This window comes from Podarcis raffonei, chromosome 4 (genome assembly GCF_027172205.1).
Source record: "Podarcis raffonei isolate rPodRaf1 chromosome 4, rPodRaf1.pri, whole genome shotgun sequence".
In the NCBI taxonomy this organism is placed as follows: Eukaryota; Metazoa; Chordata; class Lepidosauria; order Squamata; family Lacertidae; genus Podarcis; species Podarcis raffonei.
In genome coordinates, this window is record NC_070605.1 from 87,777,615 (window position 1) to 87,797,942 (window position 20,328).

At 45.8% G+C, this 20,328-nt stretch overlaps 1 protein-coding gene across 1 annotated transcript; it reads right to left on the bottom strand.

Annotated features, from left to right (window-relative positions):
• Positions 1–1,769: 1,769 nt before the first annotated feature.
• On the bottom strand, positions 1,770–4,123 carry LOC128412386 (uncharacterized). The gene is made up of 9 exons (XM_053385269.1): positions 3,871–4,123; positions 3,447–3,478; positions 3,196–3,312; positions 2,978–3,057; positions 2,740–2,833; positions 2,550–2,633; positions 2,358–2,462; positions 2,176–2,227; positions 1,770–1,958 (listed from the first exon to the last, which is right to left on the bottom strand). Exons 1-9 carry the CDS (start codon positions 3,923–3,925, stop codon positions 1,933–1,935), a joined length of 645 nt encoding a protein of 214 aa, XP_053241244.1. The 5' UTR covers positions 3,926–4,123; the 3' UTR covers positions 1,770–1,932.
• Between the last annotated feature and the right edge of the window lie 16,205 nt (positions 4,124–20,328).

Sequence of the window (20,328 nt, forward strand, 5' to 3'; positions counted from 1 at the left end):
TGCCAATCTTTTTTTGCCTGTGCATCCATATTTTTCACCATAACCTTAGCTTTAGTTGTTTTAAGATCTGCAACTTCTCCATATTTCCTTCTTTCCTCCAATAACTTAGGTACACTTTTTTTTATAAGATTTTTTATTAGGAATTGTAACATAACATTTTATCAATAAAACATGTCATCCTCATTTCCCCCCTCCATTTTCCCCTTCCCCAAAATAGAACCCCCCTCCCGCCACCCCCCAGACTTCCCTCAGCTCCTCTCTCTGGTTTTTCCATACTTAGAATTTTCTGCATAATATAAAATTGTAAAAATCCTTAACCTATTTGTCTATATGTTATTAATAATAAATTTGTGAATGTTTATTCAAAACCTGCCAAGGAGTCCAGTTCATTTTGTTGTTTATTTAAATACTTTGTAAAAGGTTCCCATTCTTCTTTAAAGTCACAATTGTCCTTATCACGTAGTCTGTATGTCAATTTCACCAATTCCGTATAGTCCATCAGTTTCTCTTGCTACAGTTCTACAGTCGGGGTTTCTTCATTCTTCCATCCTTGTGCTATTAAGACTCTTGCCGCCATTGTCACATACATAAAGATATTCTTAAATTTCCTTGGCAGGTCTTTCCCTAAAATCCCTAACAAAAATGCTTCAGGTTTTTTGACAAATGTTCATTGGAACATTTTCTTCAACTCATTATATATCATTTCCCAAAGTTTTCTAATTTTACTGCAATCCCACCACATATGGTAAAAAGTACCTTCTTTTTCCTTACATTTCCAATACATGTTTGAACCGGTTTTATACATTCTTCCTATATGTACTGGTGTTGTATATCATCTATACATCATTTTCGTATAATTTTCTTTCAACAGAGAGCAATCTGTAAATTTTAAATCAGTTTTCCATAATCTTTTCCAGTGTTCAAACATTATATTGTGACCTATATCCTGTGCCCATTTAATCATTACTGATTTCACCTCTTCATCTTTTCTTTCCCATTCTAACAGACTACTACATACACCTTTCAGCAGCTTCACCTTCCCTTCTACAATTTCCTTTTGGAACCTGCATGTCGTATAGCTAAATCATTTCCTGTTATCTTCTTTGTATATTTCATGTAGTTGCCAATAATGTAACCAACTCTGAAAATGGTACACTTCTCAATGGTTCTTCTACAGAAAACACCACATCACCCGCAAAGGCTTTTTTCTTATAATTCCGTTGGCCCACCCATATCCCCTTTATGTCAGAATTATTTCTTATCCTCTGCACCAAAACCTCTAGGGCTGATATAGATTGAAGCAGTGATCGGGGGCATTCTTGCCTTGTCCCCTTCTACACCTTACATTTTTCCTGTAATGGCATTATTTACAATCAGGTTTGCAGTTTGATCTGTATAAATTGCCTTAATTCCTTTGATGAAAATGACTCCTAATTCCATTTCCCCCCTAATAACTTAATCATAAATGACCAAAAACAAAAAGAAATTCAATAGGGACTAATCTAAGGTTCTGCACTTTGGCAGGAAGGACCAGCTGCACCAATATAAGATGAGGGATACCTGGTTTGCTAGTAGTACAAGGGAAAAGGATCAAGGGGTCTTAGTGGACCACAAGCTTAACATGAGTCAACCCAAGGAGTGATGCAGCAGCAAAAAAATACTCATGCTATTTCAACAACAGAAAAGAAGACAATAATACAATGAAATTCAAAACAGTAACAATTTATTGCACGTTTATTCAAAATCTATTAAAAACTTACTTTCTTTCTTTCTTTCTTTCTTTCTTTCTTTCTTGTTCTGCCCAATCTCAGTCCATATTTCATGGCTGCTTAAATCATCTGTCTCCCTCCTGATTCTCAGTGCCTCTTCTTCTGCCAGTCTTTGGCCAGTTGAGCTGTCCAAATAGATCAGCAATTTCTTCAAGGAGAAAAATCACAACTCCTCGATGATTATGTCATCTTGATGGAAAAGAATGAAAAAGAGAGAAAATCAGTTCAGTCCTCTCGGGCTTCTTGTAGCTGGAGTCAGTCTGGGTGCTGCCCTCCCAGGCCAGGTGGGAAAGGCCTGCCAGGCAAGAAGCAGGTCCTGCAGGACTCCCAGCAAGAAGACCTGGGAGGTGTGTCTTGAGCAAACAAGGGACAAGGGAGTTCACTGTCCCCAAGGTGTGGGGCTTACCTTCTTTCAGATTATTCCTGAAGCACGCCAGCTCCGGCCGGATTACTGTGTTCTGCAGAGGAAAGACAAATATGAGTCAGCTGACACTATTACTCCACCCTGTATGGGTGTAAGAGAAGCAGCCCCACCCAGGAAGGATGGAAGCAACCAAAGAACTGAATACAGGAAGGCAAAATACTTACTCTGAGGTTAGGGAATCTTCGTGAAAGGGCCAGCAGCAGGGATATACTGCTGGCCCCTAATTTCCTTTGGTCTTCACTCCCCAAAAGGGCGTAATATCGGAGGTCCTGCGGGATGAAAGAAATGGGACAGTTAGTTGGGTAAGGGACAGGGGGCAACCCTAAAACCACTCCTGGTGCTATCAGGATACTTACGGTAAGCAACTGGAGAAGGGTGCTAGTATTGGGGGCTTCTAGGAGGAGACCCCCCAGCAGGCTCTGGAATGGCCTCTTCAGTTCCTGTGGGAAAAGAGAGAAGAGAGGTTGAGTGCTGCTGGGTTAAATTTTGTAAGAGTGTAAAAAGAAAAAAGAGCTGTGCAAAGAGAAGTTAAAGCAGAGGACATACCTCTTTGTCCTCCTCTGCGCTCCCCAGAACTGCCTCTGTTGTTCTATGGAGGATTGCACTCACCATAGAGGGACTGAAGTGGGGTCTCATAAAACTGGAGAGAGAAAGGGAAGGGGTTAGACACTGCCTCCTCCAAGTCTCCCTTGACCCTTCTCCCTCTTGCCTGACTTGCCCACCCAAAGCTCCCCCTGGAGTTCTGTCCCCCTGCAGCCCCACCCACCCCAAAGATCCCACTCACCTCAATTGCAAGAGGGCCTCGAAGGCCAGGGTCAGGCTCAGGGGGCGATCCCTGAAGTACTCCAAGTGGCCAAGGATGTTCTAGAAGAGAGCAGAGGAGAAAAGTCAGCTCCTTCCGGGAGTCTCCAGAGGACGGCTCCAACCCCAAATGCCAGCCCCTCTCTGCCCCTCTCTGCCCCTCCCTCCCCATGGGGGTCCCTCACATCACCCATCACTCACCAGAATGGCTTTGGCAGTCTCCTCCTTGGAGTACTTCAGGGTTCGGAGCCCCCTGAGCCGAGCTGCCTGGCAGTCCTGGATGATGCCCAGAAGCTGGAGCTGATCTTTGTCTAGCAGCTGAAAGGCAAAAGTCAGGCTGTCAGTTCCTTGTGGGGGGAGGGCTCTTCCACATCTGAGAGTGCAGAGTGGAGTGCAAGAGGGGGGCAGGTCCGAGGGATCCCCTCCCTGCTCTCGTTTTATCCAATACTCACCGCAACGGAAGGGATGTGGATTCCCAGCACATCTGCAAAGAGAAGGACATGGGGACAGGTGAGTTCATCCCTGAGCCCTTGCAAGGCTTTTCCAAGAGTTTTCTCCTGGATTCAAGTCCTACTACAGGAGAGAGACACCCCAGGCCTTGGGGGCCAATCCTGACCTCCTGCCCCCAGAACATGGCTCCCCAGGGAAGGTGCCCCTCCCACTGACAACTGCCCCCCTGCCTTACCCCACAGCCCAGCCCCCTGATTCTCCCATCAGACTCCACAAAATGGGGTGGTTGCTGGGGGGGAGGTTCCAGATTCTGTCGCAGATAGGCGGGTTGGATCCAGCTGTCTGGCTCTGTGCATCTTTTCACTAGATGCCCCCCCAGCCCATTCCTGCCCTCCTCCGTCCCCAAAAGGAGGGCCACTTGCTCACCCGACACCGTAGGCTGCTCCAGGACTTCTAGGGGGGCGACCTTGTTGCAGCTCATCAGGCGCCTTAAGCGCCTGAACCTAGAAGAGACGAACAGAGGGAGCGACTCAGAAGCCGGCAGTCCCAATTCAGGGTGTGTGTGTTTGTGTGTGTGTATGAGGAGGGGTGTCTGGCCCAATTCCTGCCATCTCTCTGCAGTTCTGCGACCTGAAAGGGCATCGCCAGAGCTGGAAAGAGGCAGCCCAGAGCACGAATGTCTGGCCAGTGTTGTAGGGCAGCTGGAGAGATGCAAAATGGAGCCAGGCAGAGGTATAGTGGTTGGAGGGTTGGACTGGGAGGACCTGGGAGAGCAGGGTTCAAATCTCCACTCAGCCATGAAGCTCCCTGGTGGACCAGAGAGCTAAAGCTGTGGAGGTGACCCAGGACTCACACCCCGCCCCCAGGAGACCAAGAGAAAGCAAAGGAATGGTACTTACAGCTGGCACATCTTCTTGATGAAAAATCCCCCCTCCTTTCTAAGCTAACTACCTATCTAAAATTCCCACCCAAGCCTGATCCCAAACTCTGATCCCACCCCCAAACCCAGCCCTAACCCTAAACCTAACCCCCACCCTAACCCTACACTTACCCCTAACTATTTCTCTATAAACAAAAGTAATATATATATATATATATATATATGAAATGCGCACAAATGCACGCAAATATGCACAAATGTGCGCAGATGCGCACAGATGCGCACAGATGCGCACAGATGTGCACAAATGTGCACAAATGTGCACAAATATGCAAAAAATAAAAAATAAAAAATAAAAAATAAAAAATAAAAAAATAAAAAATAAAAAATAAAAAATAAAAAATAAAAAATAAAAAATAAAAAATAAAATAAAAAAGTAAAAGTAAAATAAAAGTGTTAAAATAAAAAAGGTAAAATAAAAAATAAAATAAAAATAAATGAAATGAAATGAATCAAATAAAAGTAATAAATAAAATGAAAAGAAAAATAGCAAGCAAACCTCTCCTCTTCTACAACCACCACCACCACTACCTCTCTCTCCTGACTCTCCTCACTAACCCACAATGGCCGCCTGCAAGTCAGAGGCTTTTAAGGGAAGAGCAAGAGATGTCACAAAGGAGGGCAGGTCCTTGTCACCATGGCAACCCCTCCACCTGGACCTGGCCCCTCCTGAGAGGTGATGCTTCTCTGTCAGAACTTGGAGGCACCTTCTGTTCAGCCTGCAGCTGGGCTGTATCTTCTATCCACAGATTCATATCAGCATTTCACATCCTTCTTGCTGCAACCCCATTTCCAAAGGGAGACCACCCCCACATCCTTCAAGGCAGGCTAGGGGTCTCCATAGCGCAGCATTGAACCATCTGCTTTGCATGCAGGCCTTCTGTCCTGGGAATGTCCCCCCCCCCATTCGAAACCCTGGATAGCTGCTGCCAGTCAGCGCAGGCTAGTTGAAGAAGGATATTGAGCAGCTGGAAGGTGAGCAGAGGAGGGCGACCAGGATGATGAAGGGTCTGGAAACCAAGCCTGATGAGGAACAGTTGAGGCAGCTGGGTATGTTTAGCATGGAGAAGAGGAGACTGAGAGGAGAGAGGAGAGCCATCTTCCAATATCTGGGGGCTGCAAGAGAGAGCAAGGTGATATGTGCTGCCGCTGCAGTTTTGAAGAGTTAAAAGGTACGTTTCCCTATTTTGCCACATCCTGGTATATTATACGTTGCTTCCAGACAGGTTTTTATTGTGGGATTGGCACTGCTCTCACATACACCCCCATGACATCAGCATCAAAATACTAGGCTGTGTTTCATTCCTTTTATATTCAGTTTCACAATTTTCACAGAAAACCAATTTTCACAGAAAAAACAAACAAAAAACAACAACAACATCCCTGCTGCCAATGTCCCATTTGCAATTTCTGAATGGCCAGTTTACAATATTAAGTCCCCAGCTGGAGGCACCCACAGACATTTCAGTTGCCGCACAACTGGGGATATGCAATCATATTGTGCACTTCAAATGTCTGTGCATAGCACCAGCAAAGGTGCAAGATCCTGCTGGTGGGTAAATACGTATTGGAAGGTATGTGCTTGGGGGTTTCCTATAGACATCTAGCTGGCCACTGTGAGAACAGGATTCTGTTCCAGATGGGATTCAGCAGGGCTCTTCTCAGTGGCGTAGCTAGCCGCTCGGGTGCCGGGTGTGGTGCGTGCATCCTGCAGCTGGGGGTGGGGGGAGCCGCCCAATGGGGGCAGGGCGAGACACCCATGGGGCCAGGGTGCGCTGTGTGGAGCCTCTCTGCTGCCTCCCCCTCGGCTGTAGGGTGGCTGAAGGAGAGGTAGAGGGCAGACACAAGTCCCACGCTGCCATTTTAGGCAGCGTGGAGCCTGCAGGCCCCCAAGCCACCATGTCACTCCCAGGAGAGACGCATGGCTCGAGCACAGTGCAGGCCCTGCAGTAAGTTCCGGCCTCTGCAGTGTGGCATCCAGTACCAGCCACATTTTGTTACGTTTCTTGACTGAACTAAAAAGTTTCGTGAGCCCATTTTTTTTCAAAAAAAGAAAAGGAAAGAAAAGGAAAGGAAAGAAAACCTCATTTTTTTTCACCCTCCTCAGTGATGACACCTGGGGCAACCCCACCCCCTTCCTCCGCCACTGACTGATACAGTTTATTATACCCATACAAAGGTGACCATATACTTTCAGAAATACTAACCAGTCTTTCTTTTGACATTTCAACTTTTGAGTCAGAAATTGAACATGACTAACGCTTTGATGCCCTTGGTTTAAGGTAACCCCTACATGCTCAGATGTGATTTTTTCTTTCCTTACATAGTCTCATGTTCAAGGTCTTTGAAAAGCTGACGTTAAATCTAAGTCCAATCCACGTCCTAATTTACAATGCTGAATAAAACAAAGCCACTTCCTGCAAAAATCGGAAGGGACAGCTCTGTGGGAAGACCTGCTGGGATGAGCAGTTTATGATGTTGTGGATCTCAGCGGGCTGATTTCCAGCTCAGATGGTGTTAAGCCCCCATCCCCAGCTCAGCTGAAGATATGCCACCATAACTGGCTGAGTTGAAGCTGATGGAGCCATTTATGGTGTAAGCCATGGGTAGGCAAACTAAGGCCCGGACGCCGGATCAGACCCAATCACCTTCTAAATCTGGCCTGCAGACGGTCCGGGAATCAGCGTGTTTTTACATGAGTAGAATGTGTCCTTTTATTTAAAATGCATCTCTGGGTTATTTGTGGGGCCTGCCTGGTGTTTCTACATGAGTAGAAGGTGTGCTTTTATTTAAAATGCATCTCTGGGTTATTTGTGGGGCATAGGAATTTGTTCATTTTTTCCCTTCCAAAATATAGTCCGGTCCCACACAAGGTCTGAGGGACAGTGGACCGGCCCCCTGCTGAAAAAATTTGCTGACCCCTGGTATAAGCAGTGGTGTAATGGGGGAGGGGAGCCTCAGGCCCAAAATTGCTAAGGGGCACAAAATTTCAACGCTTGGCACTGCCTGAATGCGGCCGCATGCTTCTGTCATTGGGATCTGTTGAAAACGGCTTCTCCATGTGAACCAGGAAGTGACTTCTCCTGACAATGGAACAACTCTTCTTTTCTTATCTCGGTGGCTGCAAGCTCCTGGATGATGCGGAAGCCATTAGACAGTTAAATGCGTGTGCATACTCTGCTGGTTTCCTACCCTCCCACCAACCCACCCCTCCATGTGGTCCCGGGCTCTGACAACCCATGCTAAGCCACTGGGTGTAAGTCCACCCAAAAGGGACATTCGGGAAAGGAGATTTAGGCTGGACCCCAAGCCCGTTCTGCTCAGTCATGTGATCGGGCAACCCAACATAAAACACTATTTTAAAGGTTTCTTTCCCCTCTGCCGTGCTTAGGCAGAGCAACAGCAGAAGCCCTGCTGCTGAATGTGTTCCAATGTGGTGTAACTTTACACCAGTTTGATTTGTGCCAACCTTTTGCACATGGGATTGACATCCCCAGCATCCCCCATGCCTGTCAAGGGAGCTGACACGTAGCACACTTTGCAGAGCAGAGAGAGAAGGCAACCCCTGCTAATTTGCAGTTAGTCCTTTTAAGGGACGTGGGTGGCGCTGTGGTCTAAACCACTGAGCGTCTTGGCCTTGCCAATTGGAAGGTTGGCAGTTCGAATCCCTGCTCCCGTTGCTCTATCCCAGCACCTGCCAACCTAGCAGATTAAAAGCACGCCAGTGCAAGTAGATAAATAGGTGCCACTGTGGTGGGAAGGTAAATGGTGCTTCTGTGCACTCTGGTTTCCATCATGATGTTCTGTTGCACCAGAAACAGTTTAGTCATGCTGGCCACATGCCCAGAAAGCTGTCTGTGGATAAACGCTGGCTCCCTCGGCCTGAAAGCCAGATGAGCGCCGCAACCCCATAGTCACCTTTGACTGGACTTAACCACCCAGGGGTCCTTTACCTTACCTTTACCTTTACCCAGTCCCTTTATTAATGAATCAGAACAGAAAACACATGGAGACTTGAGCGATATACTACACCATAGCAAGCAGCTTCTCAGACTGTCTTGCACCTCCGTCTTCATTCCCTTTGCGTCAGGCCCTTCCCTCTGTCTAGGGAGAGCTCCAAGGGACCATCTCTGTCTCTGCTTGGCTATCTGCTCTGTTATATGTCACAAATGGGAGGAGCTGCCAGGCTGCCAGCAGAAACACTGTCCGTGGGGCTCTGTAAAGCTGCTAAGTCTGACTCCTCTCTTTGCTCTGTGCTGGGGCACCTGCCTGTTTCCCCCTTTTCCTCATCCTCCAAGCTCCCTGTCTCTAGTACATCCCAGCTCTTCCCCTCCTCTGGGGTGCGTCCAGTTGCCCATCACCAGGATCCCAGATCCAAATTCTCTTTCTTTGCACTTTCCCTGAGAGGGCTCTTGGTCAGGCGGTTTCTACCACTCCACCTCACCTAGTCAGTCCCTGACAATGCCCTTAGCAATCCTCAATGTATGGGTCAGCCCTCAATGCATAAGGATTTATTGTGGCAGTTTGCTTGGTCCTGATGAAGGTACTCTACTTTTGCTTGGAGATAATTCTTCTGCTGAACCAATGCAGCTATCTGGAATTTTGAGTGTGTGTGTGTGGTTTATTACAAAACTCCATTTAAGCATTATGAAGTATTTGAATGCTGACATATTTAATAGCACTGGAGATGTTCTCCATGTGTTCATAATCTGCCTGTTGCCCTCAGACATCAGACCTTGAGGGAAGTACACTCTGGCCTCTGCCATTGGCCAGGGACCCAAGGGACCGAGGGAGGCCACAGCATCTGCCTCCCAGGAAGAACATTATGGCCGGAGGAAGACAAGTCCGTCCCCATCCATTAGGAAGCAATGAGTTTGTTTCCTCCTTGCCTGCCAGAAAGAACACTTGGCTCCAATTGCAGAGCAGAAGTGAAGTACACTATGGCCCCATCCATCAGCCAGGGGACGAAAGACGGCTGGGTCATTTTCAGTCCCTCCATCGAAGCAAGACCACCAGGGCTGGAAGATCAGCCTGGTCCCAAACTGTATATAAATCCCTGTTTTTAGTTCACCACTTTGTTTCTGGCACTGTCAAACTGTTCTCCTTTCCCCCCTTCCATTCCCCTCCCCTTCTGCGTTTTCTCTTTTTAGATTTGTCAGCCTGCCTCTCCTTCTTCAAGCTTGGTTCTTATTTGGATAGGGTCACTGGAGGCAGGTAACAGGTTTATCCCACTCCTCAGCTGAGTACTCTTTTGCTTTCTCACATGTAAGCAAAGAAGTGAGAACTACAAAGCGTGTTCTCCTTCATGGAGAGCATGTGTTGTGGTGGGGTCTTACAAGACATCCCACTGTTGCTGGCGGGAAAGATAAGTTGGCCACCATTGCGATTGGGCTCATCTTGTCGTTGGGGAGAATTTGATGTTGCCATTTTGTAATTGACAGCCATAAGCTTTATATTCCCTGCGCGCAGCATTGAGCTTCCCCTTTTCGCTGAGCGCATCGGATCACCCACCCACCCTCCCTATATTTAGGGTTGTTCGCTTGACGTTGCTTTGCCTGTCATGGGGTCATCTGCTTTTGGGGCAGGGGCCTGGTAGGAATTTTGTTCATTTGGCTGATTGGCTGGTGCCATTTGGTTTTTGCCTACTGCGTAGCAAATCGTCACAACTTGTAAGGTTGCGGTTAGGCATTGGTTTTATGAATTGGTTGGTGGAGGGGCATGGATTGGCTGTGCCTGCCCCTCCAATACTGCTGCTGCAAGAGTATTCCGTTAAAGGAATCCAGGGGCTTGCCATGCTTTTGTCTGAAACCTGTCAAGGGGCTAGGGCCACGCAAGAGCCCCTGGGAGCATTTGGGGAGAGGTGAGGGCATGGTGCCCAGCTCCATCTTTCTCCCCAAAATGTTTTCCCTTTCTGACTTTCGCATGCGTGCGAATGTCACTCTGTCCCCATGTGGGGTCAGATAGTCGCAACCAATGCCTCAGCAACCACTCACATTTTTTTGTATTTTAATAAAGTTGTGGCCAAAATTATGCCAAAAACCTTAAACAAAAATTCTGTGTGAATTGTATTTTATTTGGGGTGGCTTGGGGACCTCGACATGCAACAAAATGTGTGGATGGCTGTTCAGAGTGGCAGTCAGCCGGCCGTTCCATTCCAGGATACTCCATTCCATTCCCTCATTTCTAGGTTTTGTTTCTATAAACAGTCAGTATTCGGTCACGACTGAGTATACCCAGCCCTCATTGCAATGATTTCGGTTCTTTCCCCTATCCTTTAGCTTTGGATGTGCAGCATTCCTGCGCTCATGGCATTGCAATGATTACAAGTCAGTTCCCACGGGGAAAATGGTGAGGAAATGGTGGGGGAAATTCCTGATCTGGTTTGAAAATATTTATGCAAATCTGTTTCCCCGGAGCTGTACACAAGCTGCTCAACCTTGCAAGATTTGCTGGAGCTAACCAGAAAGAATAAGGTCAGAGCAAAAAATTAAAAAAATAAAAATGTATTGAACATTTCAGGTTCCCTTCTAGAATGAACACATACAACAGAAACTCTCGTATTTTCTTTTGAGAGACAGAGAGAAGTTTGTTCATTCTTGCTGGTGACTGAGCTCACTGCAGGAAGCCAGAAGCAGCTCTTGCTTGCCATAAACCCAATGGTGTTTTTCCCATATAAATAAATGGTTCCCATTCTTTCATATCTGAAATAGGTAAAGTGATGTCCTTGGGGATACTGTCCTGTTGAGGGCAAGGTGTGTGTATGTGTGTGTAAATTTGTCTCTGCGCAGAATGCACTGCACCCTCAGGGCTCTTTATGAATTGAAGGTTTTTCTCAAAACACACGTACCGACAATGACATCTTGCTAGTTAAAAAAGAAAAAGCATAGCCATGACACTGAACTCCAGTGTTAATGCTGCAGCTCAGGGAAAGCTCTTTACAAGAGAGAGAGAAAAATGCCTATGAATGGATCTTACCTGAGCTTGCTTATTGCTGCTTGCTCAGCACCTTAGGCAAATATTTGTTTTCTACTGTGGTACATATTTGGCATTGTTTGAGCTAACCCTTCTTTCAGAGTACATATGGTTTTGTAAAAATGCCAATACCTCGCTTTTGAAACACAGTTTATGCAATCTCGGAATGTCATTGCATGCTTGTTTTCCAGCAGGGATATTCATACTTTCATCACCTTATCAGTAGATCGTTAAGGAGAAATTTCTCCTGCGATTCTTTATGCCCCAAAAGGTAGGCAGTGTGTCATAATCTTAAGTTGCTCAGATCACTAAGGCTGTGATCCTAAGCTTATGCACTAGGAAGAAAATGCATTCTACTTTGCTCAGGGCTGTTTCACAAATTACATGGTAGACAGTTCAAGTTGCCACGCTGAGCTTATTCCCATCAGGGAACAGTAACTGAACAGGCACCTGAGTGAGTGTACTTGTCTGTTACACATGTTTTCACAAATGCAATTGTCATATTCATGGTTGTCATTTGCAAGGGAACAAAAGTACAAAATTGGGCCCGAGTGCCTAAACCTGCAAAGTACTTGTTGGGATACTGCCAGGGAGGCAAAGTCCATCATAGCCCCCAAGCCGGCTGCCGGACGAACCATCGACCTCCCGTAGACAGGCAGTATCAGCAATTAGCGACACGAAGCCTCAGAAATAGATTGCCACATTCTTAGGCTGGTGCACACTCTATCAGCAGAATTCACACAGTGAAAGATGCACAGCAGGACAGCATTTTTCCAAGTTTATTCAGCGTTGATCAGAACAAAGAAAAACATGACTGCCTGTTTCGGTATGCTCAGGCAACAACAGAAACGAAAGCAAAGACACAACAGAAACATCCTGTGAAAACAGGAAATACGCAGACTCTGTGACTCACAGCCTGCTCCCTTTTAAGGTGGAACGGAAATATCCTAACATCCTCCCCCTTTCCGTGTAACCTGTAGTACCTGTGGTTCAACCCAATTGCAACCTTTGTACGTAAACCTTAAGTTGTTCTCTGTTAACAACCTTAGACAACAGATCAGCAGGAATTTCATTTCCTGCCATGTAGGACACCTGAATGAGTCCTTTCTGAATACACTCTCTTGCACGATGTAGCTTAATCTGCAAGTACTTGGTTCTTTGCTTGCAACTCTCTGAGTTCAGCAAAGCCAAACAAGATCTATTGTCTTGATACACTTGTATAGGACATTTCACAGACACTCTGATGTCCTTAAACAGTTGCATCAACCATTCACAATCCATGAGTGAAAATGACAGAGCATTGAGTTCTGCTTCACAGGAACTTAGGCTTACTGTCGTCTGCTTTTTGCACAACCAGTCAGGCAGTGGTTGTAGATGTAGCATACTCCAGAAGTGCTTGTACCATCCGTGGTGTCACTTCCAAAACTAGCATCTGCAAAGATTTCAAGACCTCCAGTCTTCTGACTGGTGAACCTCAGGCTGTAGCGCATAGTCCCTTTCAAATACCGGGCTATGCGCTTCAGAGCTTTCCAATCCCGAACAGTAGGATTGTTAGCATGTCTGCTAAGCAGGTTAGTGCTTACAGCTATGTCAGGTCTTGAACATCTAGCAATGAAATTCAACTTGCCTAGAATACATCTGTACAGCGTAGTGTCAGAAAACGCTTCAGCAGTACTATCTACCTGGTAACCTGTCACCATCGGTGTGTCTGCTGGGTTTGCATCAACCAAATTCAACCTGGTTAATACATCAGCAATTTTCTGTGTTTGGTGTACCAGAAAATTACCTGCTTGGTCCCTCTCCACCAGCAGAGAAAGATAGTTGGATACCTCACCAAGATCCTTCATGTCAAAGTGCTCCTTCAGCTGAGCTAGGGTGCTTTGGTAGAAAGCCTGATTCTTCCAAAACATCAGAAGATCATCAACAAAACATAAACAATACAGTTTGTTTTGCCCCTCCTCCTTGACAAACACACACGGATCAGCTTTGCCCTGGTGAAAACCTAGAGAAAGCAATGTCTCAGTGAGTTTTGTGTTCCAACACCTGGCACTCTGCTTGAGACCATATAAGGATTTCCGCAGTTTACAGACCATTCCCTTCTGTATCTGCATCCCGTCAGGTGGAAGCATGTACAGCTCCTCGTCCAAAATCCCATACAAAAAAGCTGTATTAATGTCATGATGGGAAACATGCAGTTTCTCCTCTGCAGCGATTTTGAGCATCAGCCGAATGCTCTCATATTTGACCGTGGGCGAGTAGGTCTCGTGGTAATCCTATCCTGGTACCTGTGAAAAACCTCTGGCAACCAATCTGGCTTTGTGTCTGACAACCTTGCCATTCTGGTCTGTCTTGGCCTTGAAGACCCATTTGCTGCCAACCAGTCTCATTCCTGGGACTACCGGTACCAGCTCCCAAGTTTGGTTCCTGTTCAAGGAATCAACTTCAGCCTTCATGGCATTAAGCCAAGGCTCAGCATCTTTAGAGGTTAACTCCTGAACCTCTTTGAAGCTTGAAGGTTCCCACACCTTCTCTGAGCTACTAAGAACAGCAGTTGCCGTCTTAGCAAACTCATCAGCAAATCTCTTTGGAGGTCTGCCTTTGGTCGCCCTTTCAGACCTGCGAACTAGACGCAAGTCTTCTGGACTCATCTCCTCCTTCTTAGGAGAAAAGTGACCAATGGTGAACAGTGGTTCTTCCAGTTCATTGTCAGACGCATCAGATGGTCTGACTGAGGCCTTTGAGCTCTTATAGTCTGCTGTGTCATCACTGTCACTGACAGCAGCAGCAGCGCCGCCCACTGAACTGGAATCCGAACTCTGATCATCATCATCATCATCCTCAGCTTCCTCAACATTATCTGCCTTTTTCACATCACCTTCACCCTCCTCTGGGTAACTCTGGAAAATTCCCACATTTCCCCCCCACTTAGGATAGTACTCAACACTCCTTGTGAACTTAATGGACTTAGAGTTAGTCATCCATACTCTGTATGCACCTTTTCCGTACCCCATGAACAAACCATGTGCCCCACGCTTCCCAAACTTGTTGCTTTGTGGGGTGTGTACCCACATGTCAGAACCAAAGATTCTCATGTGCTTGACGTTAGGTTTCTTACCAAACATCTTCTCGTAGGGAGTGCAACCAATAGGTGATGACAGTCTGCGATTAAAAGAATAAACAAACGTCGACAGAGCTTCCCCCCAAAACTTCTCAGGGAGGTTGGCATCATGCAACAAGGTTTTCAGGCCTTGAAGCAAAGTTTGATTTGCTCGCTCTGCAAGCCCATTCATCCATGGTGATCCAGGCGTTGACAAGTCATGCTGGATTCCCTTCTCAGTCAGGAAAGCTTCAAACTGCTGAGAAGTGAACTCCCCACCTCAATCAGTAAACAAACACCTGATACGTTTACCGTGAACATTCTCCAACCAAGCACAGAATGCCTTGAACTTAGGAAACGCTTGCGATTTCTGCTCGAGCATAAACACATGAATGTACCTAGAAAAATAATCAATTAGAACCATGAAGTACCTTGCTCTACCTAAAGAGGGCGCAAGTGGACCAACCAGGTCTGCGTGCACTAGCTGGTAGGGTTTGGAAGCCTGCCTGCTAGACTCCTTGCCTTTTGGAGCAACCTTCACCTTGTTCTCTGCACAAGATCCACATTTCATGTGAAACTTACAGGGTTTGATGTTCAAACCTTCAACCAATCCAGGCATCTTGGCCAGCGCTTGCCAAGACATTTGACAAAATCTTCGATGTGCTTCATGAATACATCCTGCATGAAGAACTTTGTTAGTTTGTGCAACACAACAAGAATCAACATTTGAGACAGCAACGGCATTGTCATCATAAGTTATACAGAATAAGCCATCCATAAACTTTGCATGCAAAATGTCCTCTTTGCCTTTCCTGATGACACAGACGCTCCTCTTGAAGGAAATCTCAAAACCACGCCCAGTCAGCTGTGGGACACTAAGCAAATTGTCCGCAGCACCTGGGACAAAAAGTACATCTCTGATGGTAGTGTGCAGACTTGCAAGTTTCACAGTCCCAACTCCTGCAATTTGCAAAGTCCTTCCATCAGCCAGGTGGATCTCTCCGTCTTGAGGTTTGAGGGAGATAAACAGGTGCTGGTCTTTTGACAAATGGCGGCTGGCGCCAGAGTCAATAACAAGCCTGGCCTTGGCCTTTGGAGCAGGTTTTCTGGCAAGCAAAACCTTGTTTTCCTCCAGCGTGGGCTTTTGCTGCTTGCTCCCCTGCTCCTGGCCATCAGACTCGCCTTTAGCCTTTGGTGAAGCTGTGCCAGCAAACAAAACCTTGTTTTCCACTGGCGTGGGCTTTTGCAGCTTGCCTCCCTGCTCCTGGCCATCAGACTTGCCTTTAGCCTTTGGTGAAGCAGTGCCAGCAAACAAAACCTTGTTTTCCACTGGCGTGGGCTCTTCACCCTCCCTCTGCTTCGGGCCATCTGCAGGCATCTTGCTCTGTTTACCTCTGGCCTTCCGGCCTCTGCAAAGGCGATGACCTTGGTTCCCACGAGAAACAGAGCTCTCAGCTGCCGACTCCTTGGCTCCCCCTGGAGGCTGGAATGCTGCCTGGGATGACATCACAGTCAGCTCCCCCTGCAGTTTGCAACTGGTGCCCTCAGCATCCCTGCATTCACTCGCATTCTGGGAAACAGCCAGGACCTCCGATGCATTCAAACTCTGGGCTGGGATGATTGGCAGATGGGCTTTTTTCAAAGCATTCCACATCTTACGTGCCGTCGTGTTGCCAGCTAGCGTTTTCATTTCCTCCAGAGAGACGGATAAGACTATTACGTCAATGGCCCTCGAATTCTGGGCTCTCCATCTAGCTGTCAGAGGAACTGGAGGGGCTTTAGACACAGTATGCCACACTCCAAACTGACGCAGCAAACTCTCACACCATTTTGCCCAGGTCTGATAATTGTGCCGATTTAACTTTGGGCACTCAGCAGCTTCAGAGGCTTGGAAAAACTCCATTTCAGCTCTTTGCTTGAGCCGTGAGTTTCAATCACCTCAAAGACTCCTTATCTTGGCAGCTCATTAATCACGATGCCTCTGGCTCGGCTCCCAGGCCAATTAGACCAGCCGGACATCAGAGACTCTTGCCGGCAAACAGAAAAGCCTTATTTTGCTTTTGCTTTTCCACACATACCTCAGCAGTCTGTCGCAGTCTTACTCTCCTGTAAGTGCCGTGAATCTGGGCCCGAAACCTGTTGTTGGGATACTGCCAGGGAGGCACAGTCCATCATAGCCCCCAAGTCGGCTGCCGGACGATACATCGACCTCCCGTAGACAGGCAGTATCAGCAATTAGCGACACGAAGCCTCAGAAATAGATTGCCACATTCTTAGGCTGGTGCACACTCTATCAGCAGAATTCACACAGCGAAAGATGCACAGCAGGAGAGCATTTTTCCAAGTTTATTCAGCGTTGATCAGAACAAAGAAAAACATGACTGCCTGTTTCAGTATGCTCAGGCAACAACAGAAACGAAAGCAAAGACACAACAGAAACATCCTGTGAAAACAGGAAATACGCAGACTCTGTGACTCACAGCCTGCTCCCTTTTAAGGTGGAACGGAAATATCCTAACAGTACTTTCCCAATGTATAAAAAACAGAAGTTTAAATCCACATTTAACACACGCACACACAAATTTAGAAGATATATATCAAATACTATCTAAAATCTCAGTGTTATAATCATGGCAATATAAAATTACATCAGAACATCACCTTATATGGCCAGCAAAATGTGACCAACAATATTGCTATAGACCAAAGATGTTTCAACCCTAGAAGGGTCTTCCCAAATGGTCAAGATGCTTAAATATCAGTGTTGTCACCAAATATGACTCTTAGCTAGTCTGTATAAACCTCATGGACTGAGCTATCTTATCCATAGAAAATGCTCCTGCCCTTTAATAGATCTGAAAGTATGTATGTTGTTACATAGCTTGCCCGATCATCTGTAATTCAGGGGTTTACTCCAAGATGTCAGCCAGCAAACATGCATTATTAAATGTGCATGCCATATCAAGAATACTGTATTCCAGAAACAGAGATGGTCATGGTTCCCCATCCCCACCCCCAAATCATGTTCAAAACAGAAGCAAATGTCTTTCTAGTGCATGATAAAGTATATAAAATCTGTCATTTGGCCTGTTCTGCTGAGGCAAGGGATCCCTGCAGAATTGACTCTATGGCCACAGGATTTCCTGCTGCTGCCCAGATGTGCCACAAATTCCCTGTTGGGTTTGGGCTGTCTTTTTAAAAAAGTAAATTTTATACTAATTAAGGACATACCAAGTAGCATCTGCTCAGTATAGCCTATGTACACTAGCCTTCCCAACCCTTGTGCTGTCAGATGCTTTTAGAATACAGTTCCTATCATCCTTCACCATTAACCATGCATTCCCTCCCTTCCACCCCTCCGTGCAGCCCTGGGCACTGGTAACCCACGCCATGTCACTGGGCAAAAGGTTGGGGAAGGCTGGTAAATGCTAATTGCCTAGTGCTGATTCCCTGAGTGTGGATCAGTGCCGCCATCCGCATCTGTAGGGCTGAGTGAACCCAAAGCTTAATTACCAAAAGAGACAAAGAGAACCCTTAACATGGGAAGGGGGACACCCAAACAGCCCAATAAGGACTGAACATTCTGAGTTGTTCTACAAGATGCTGGCTGAGAACTGGACTGTGGGGTGGGGAGATGGAAAATCAGGGCAGAGAGAGGTTGAAATATAGAGTGTGCTGGTTGGTTATATTTTGCTCCAGATCTTACGGAAGGGTGACATGGATATTTTCAAAATAAATAAATAGTAAATCCTCAAGGTATTGCATAACAATCTCTGCTTAAGCCTCAAAGTGTTTTGTTTGATCACTGGATGTGCTAGAGTCAATTAAAAGTTATAATATGGCAATGTGGTCAGTAAATGCTGAATCAGGGATTCCAGCCCCATCTTTCTCTCTTTTTTTCCAAGGGCAAAATCTGAATATATTTCATGTAAAGGAGTTGAGCTTTGGGGATTATTTATAGGGAATCTACTGAAATATGTATAAGATCCTAATATAGCAATTATATTTTGTCTGCTAGGATGTGGTCAACCACAACTTCTGCCTTGAACTCCAAGCCAACCCTCATGCTAAAGCCATCAGAGAATGTCTATAGCTGGATGAATTTGTGGTAAATATGTGAAGAAAAGGTAGGTCACCTCCAAAGCAATTCAACATCGTGCTGCCATTCATCTGGTAAAGTGGTTGGCTGCGTATATCCAAAGGGCATATGTCAAAGTCAAAATTCACAAACACTTTGAAATTGCATAGCTCTGAATATGCTGCTGAATATGTCCTTAAATGCAAGTGTGGAAAACTAGTCTGCTTATTATATATTTGGATAATGAGACACTTGGGCTTCCAGTGAAAGAGATGTCACCCCAAACTTCCCCCTTTAGAGGGAATTCAACCCCACCCAGAACAGGTAACTTGCCAGGTATTAGAAAAGGCCTCACATTAACTTGAGACAAAATTAACATGGAAAACACACTTCCATTGGTAATCATAGTTATGCCCAAGAAAAAAAATACATATCCTCCAAGTGTCCCTATTTTCCAGGAATGTCCTTGATTTAGAGAAGCCATCCCAGTTTCAGATTTGATCCCAGAATGTCCCACTTTTCCTTAGGATGTGGCTATTTTCATTGGAGAACTGTTGGAGGGTATGGAGTTATCCGACTCCCAAGCCATCTGAAAGCAATCCTGTATAGGGAAGGTTTCTTTTTAATGCTTTCTTATGTCTTTATATATGTTGGAAGCCGCCCAGAGTGTCTGGGGCAACCCAGTAAGGTGTGTGGGGTATAAAAAGTAAATTACCATTATGGAATGGGACGTCCCTATTTTCAGTGGAGAAATGTTGGAGGGTATGAAATTAAAGTTTGATTTACTTGTAAAACTCCGTTAATAGAAATCTACCAATTTACCGCAGTAGAGGAATTTCAGAATCAGTTTAGACTGAGTCTACACAACTTGGAACCCAATGGCTATCAACTGAGTCCTGCCTCCATGTTTCCAGTTAGAAGAAAATAGGAATAAATAAGAGATTGCCTATGTGACAGGCTCAGCTTTATGGCCAGTTGACAAGGTCTGCAAATTTGGCTTCAACTGTTGTGTGCAATTTCTGTACAGTGCACCAACAATACCTCCTATTGTTTTGCTGAGGGCTCTGCATTTCATCTTTGACCAGGTGCTTGACTATATTAACAGTTGTGTTTCTATAGTGAAGTAAACATCAGTGCCTGAGGTTATATATATATATATATATATATATATATATATATATATATATCAGTGTCACTTGCAAACACATGGAAAGAAAGATGAAGAACTGCATAGTCCTCCAACTTTCTCCCAATGGATTTACTCCAGGTAGTTTTTGATACAATCAAACATTTGTGCAAAACAGTGAGTAATCTGAGCACAGTTCTACCCATAGACAGATCTGATGCTATCATGTTGTCCATCAATAAATTATGTCGTATTTGTTCATCAGAGACTAGCCTGCCAAGCCCATAGACGGATGCTTTTGAGTCCTGACTTCAACTGAAATGCTTGTCTCTGTCAATTACAAATCTATCTTGCAAGCAGGGATGAAATAAATCAGGACGGGTGTCAAGAAAACCGTCTCAGGTCACATTCGCATTTCTGGTGCCAAAGAAACGCCCTCTGTTCCCATCTTTAAACATAAGGCAACACCCCAAAACCACCGGGATGCAAATGCAGGAATTGGCGCACGTATTCCTAGCTGGAATAACGCACATGTCCACACATGTTTCTCCTTTGCAATGCAACAATCAACATACTTGAAATTCCACAGGTCAGCTGGTTATGGGAGAGTGTGGGAACTGGAGTCAGAATTGCCTACATCTCCTATTCCATCCAACGTGCAAATCAGTGGG

Bases quoted from the DNA above. Each gene is read 5' to 3' on its own strand.
- LOC128412386 (XM_053385269.1), bottom strand. From the start codon at position 3,925: ATGAGCTGCAACAAGGTCGCCCCCCTAGAAGTCCTGGAGCAGCCTACG. The intron at 3,313-3,446 runs GTGAGTATTGGA...TTTGCCTTTCAG, and splicing joins TCCACATCCCTTCCGTTGCG to CTGCTAGACAAAGATCAGCT. The intron at 2,834-2,977 runs GTGAGTGGGATC...TTCTCTCTCCAG, and splicing joins GAGGCCCTCTTGCAATTGAG to TTTTATGAGACCCCACTTCA.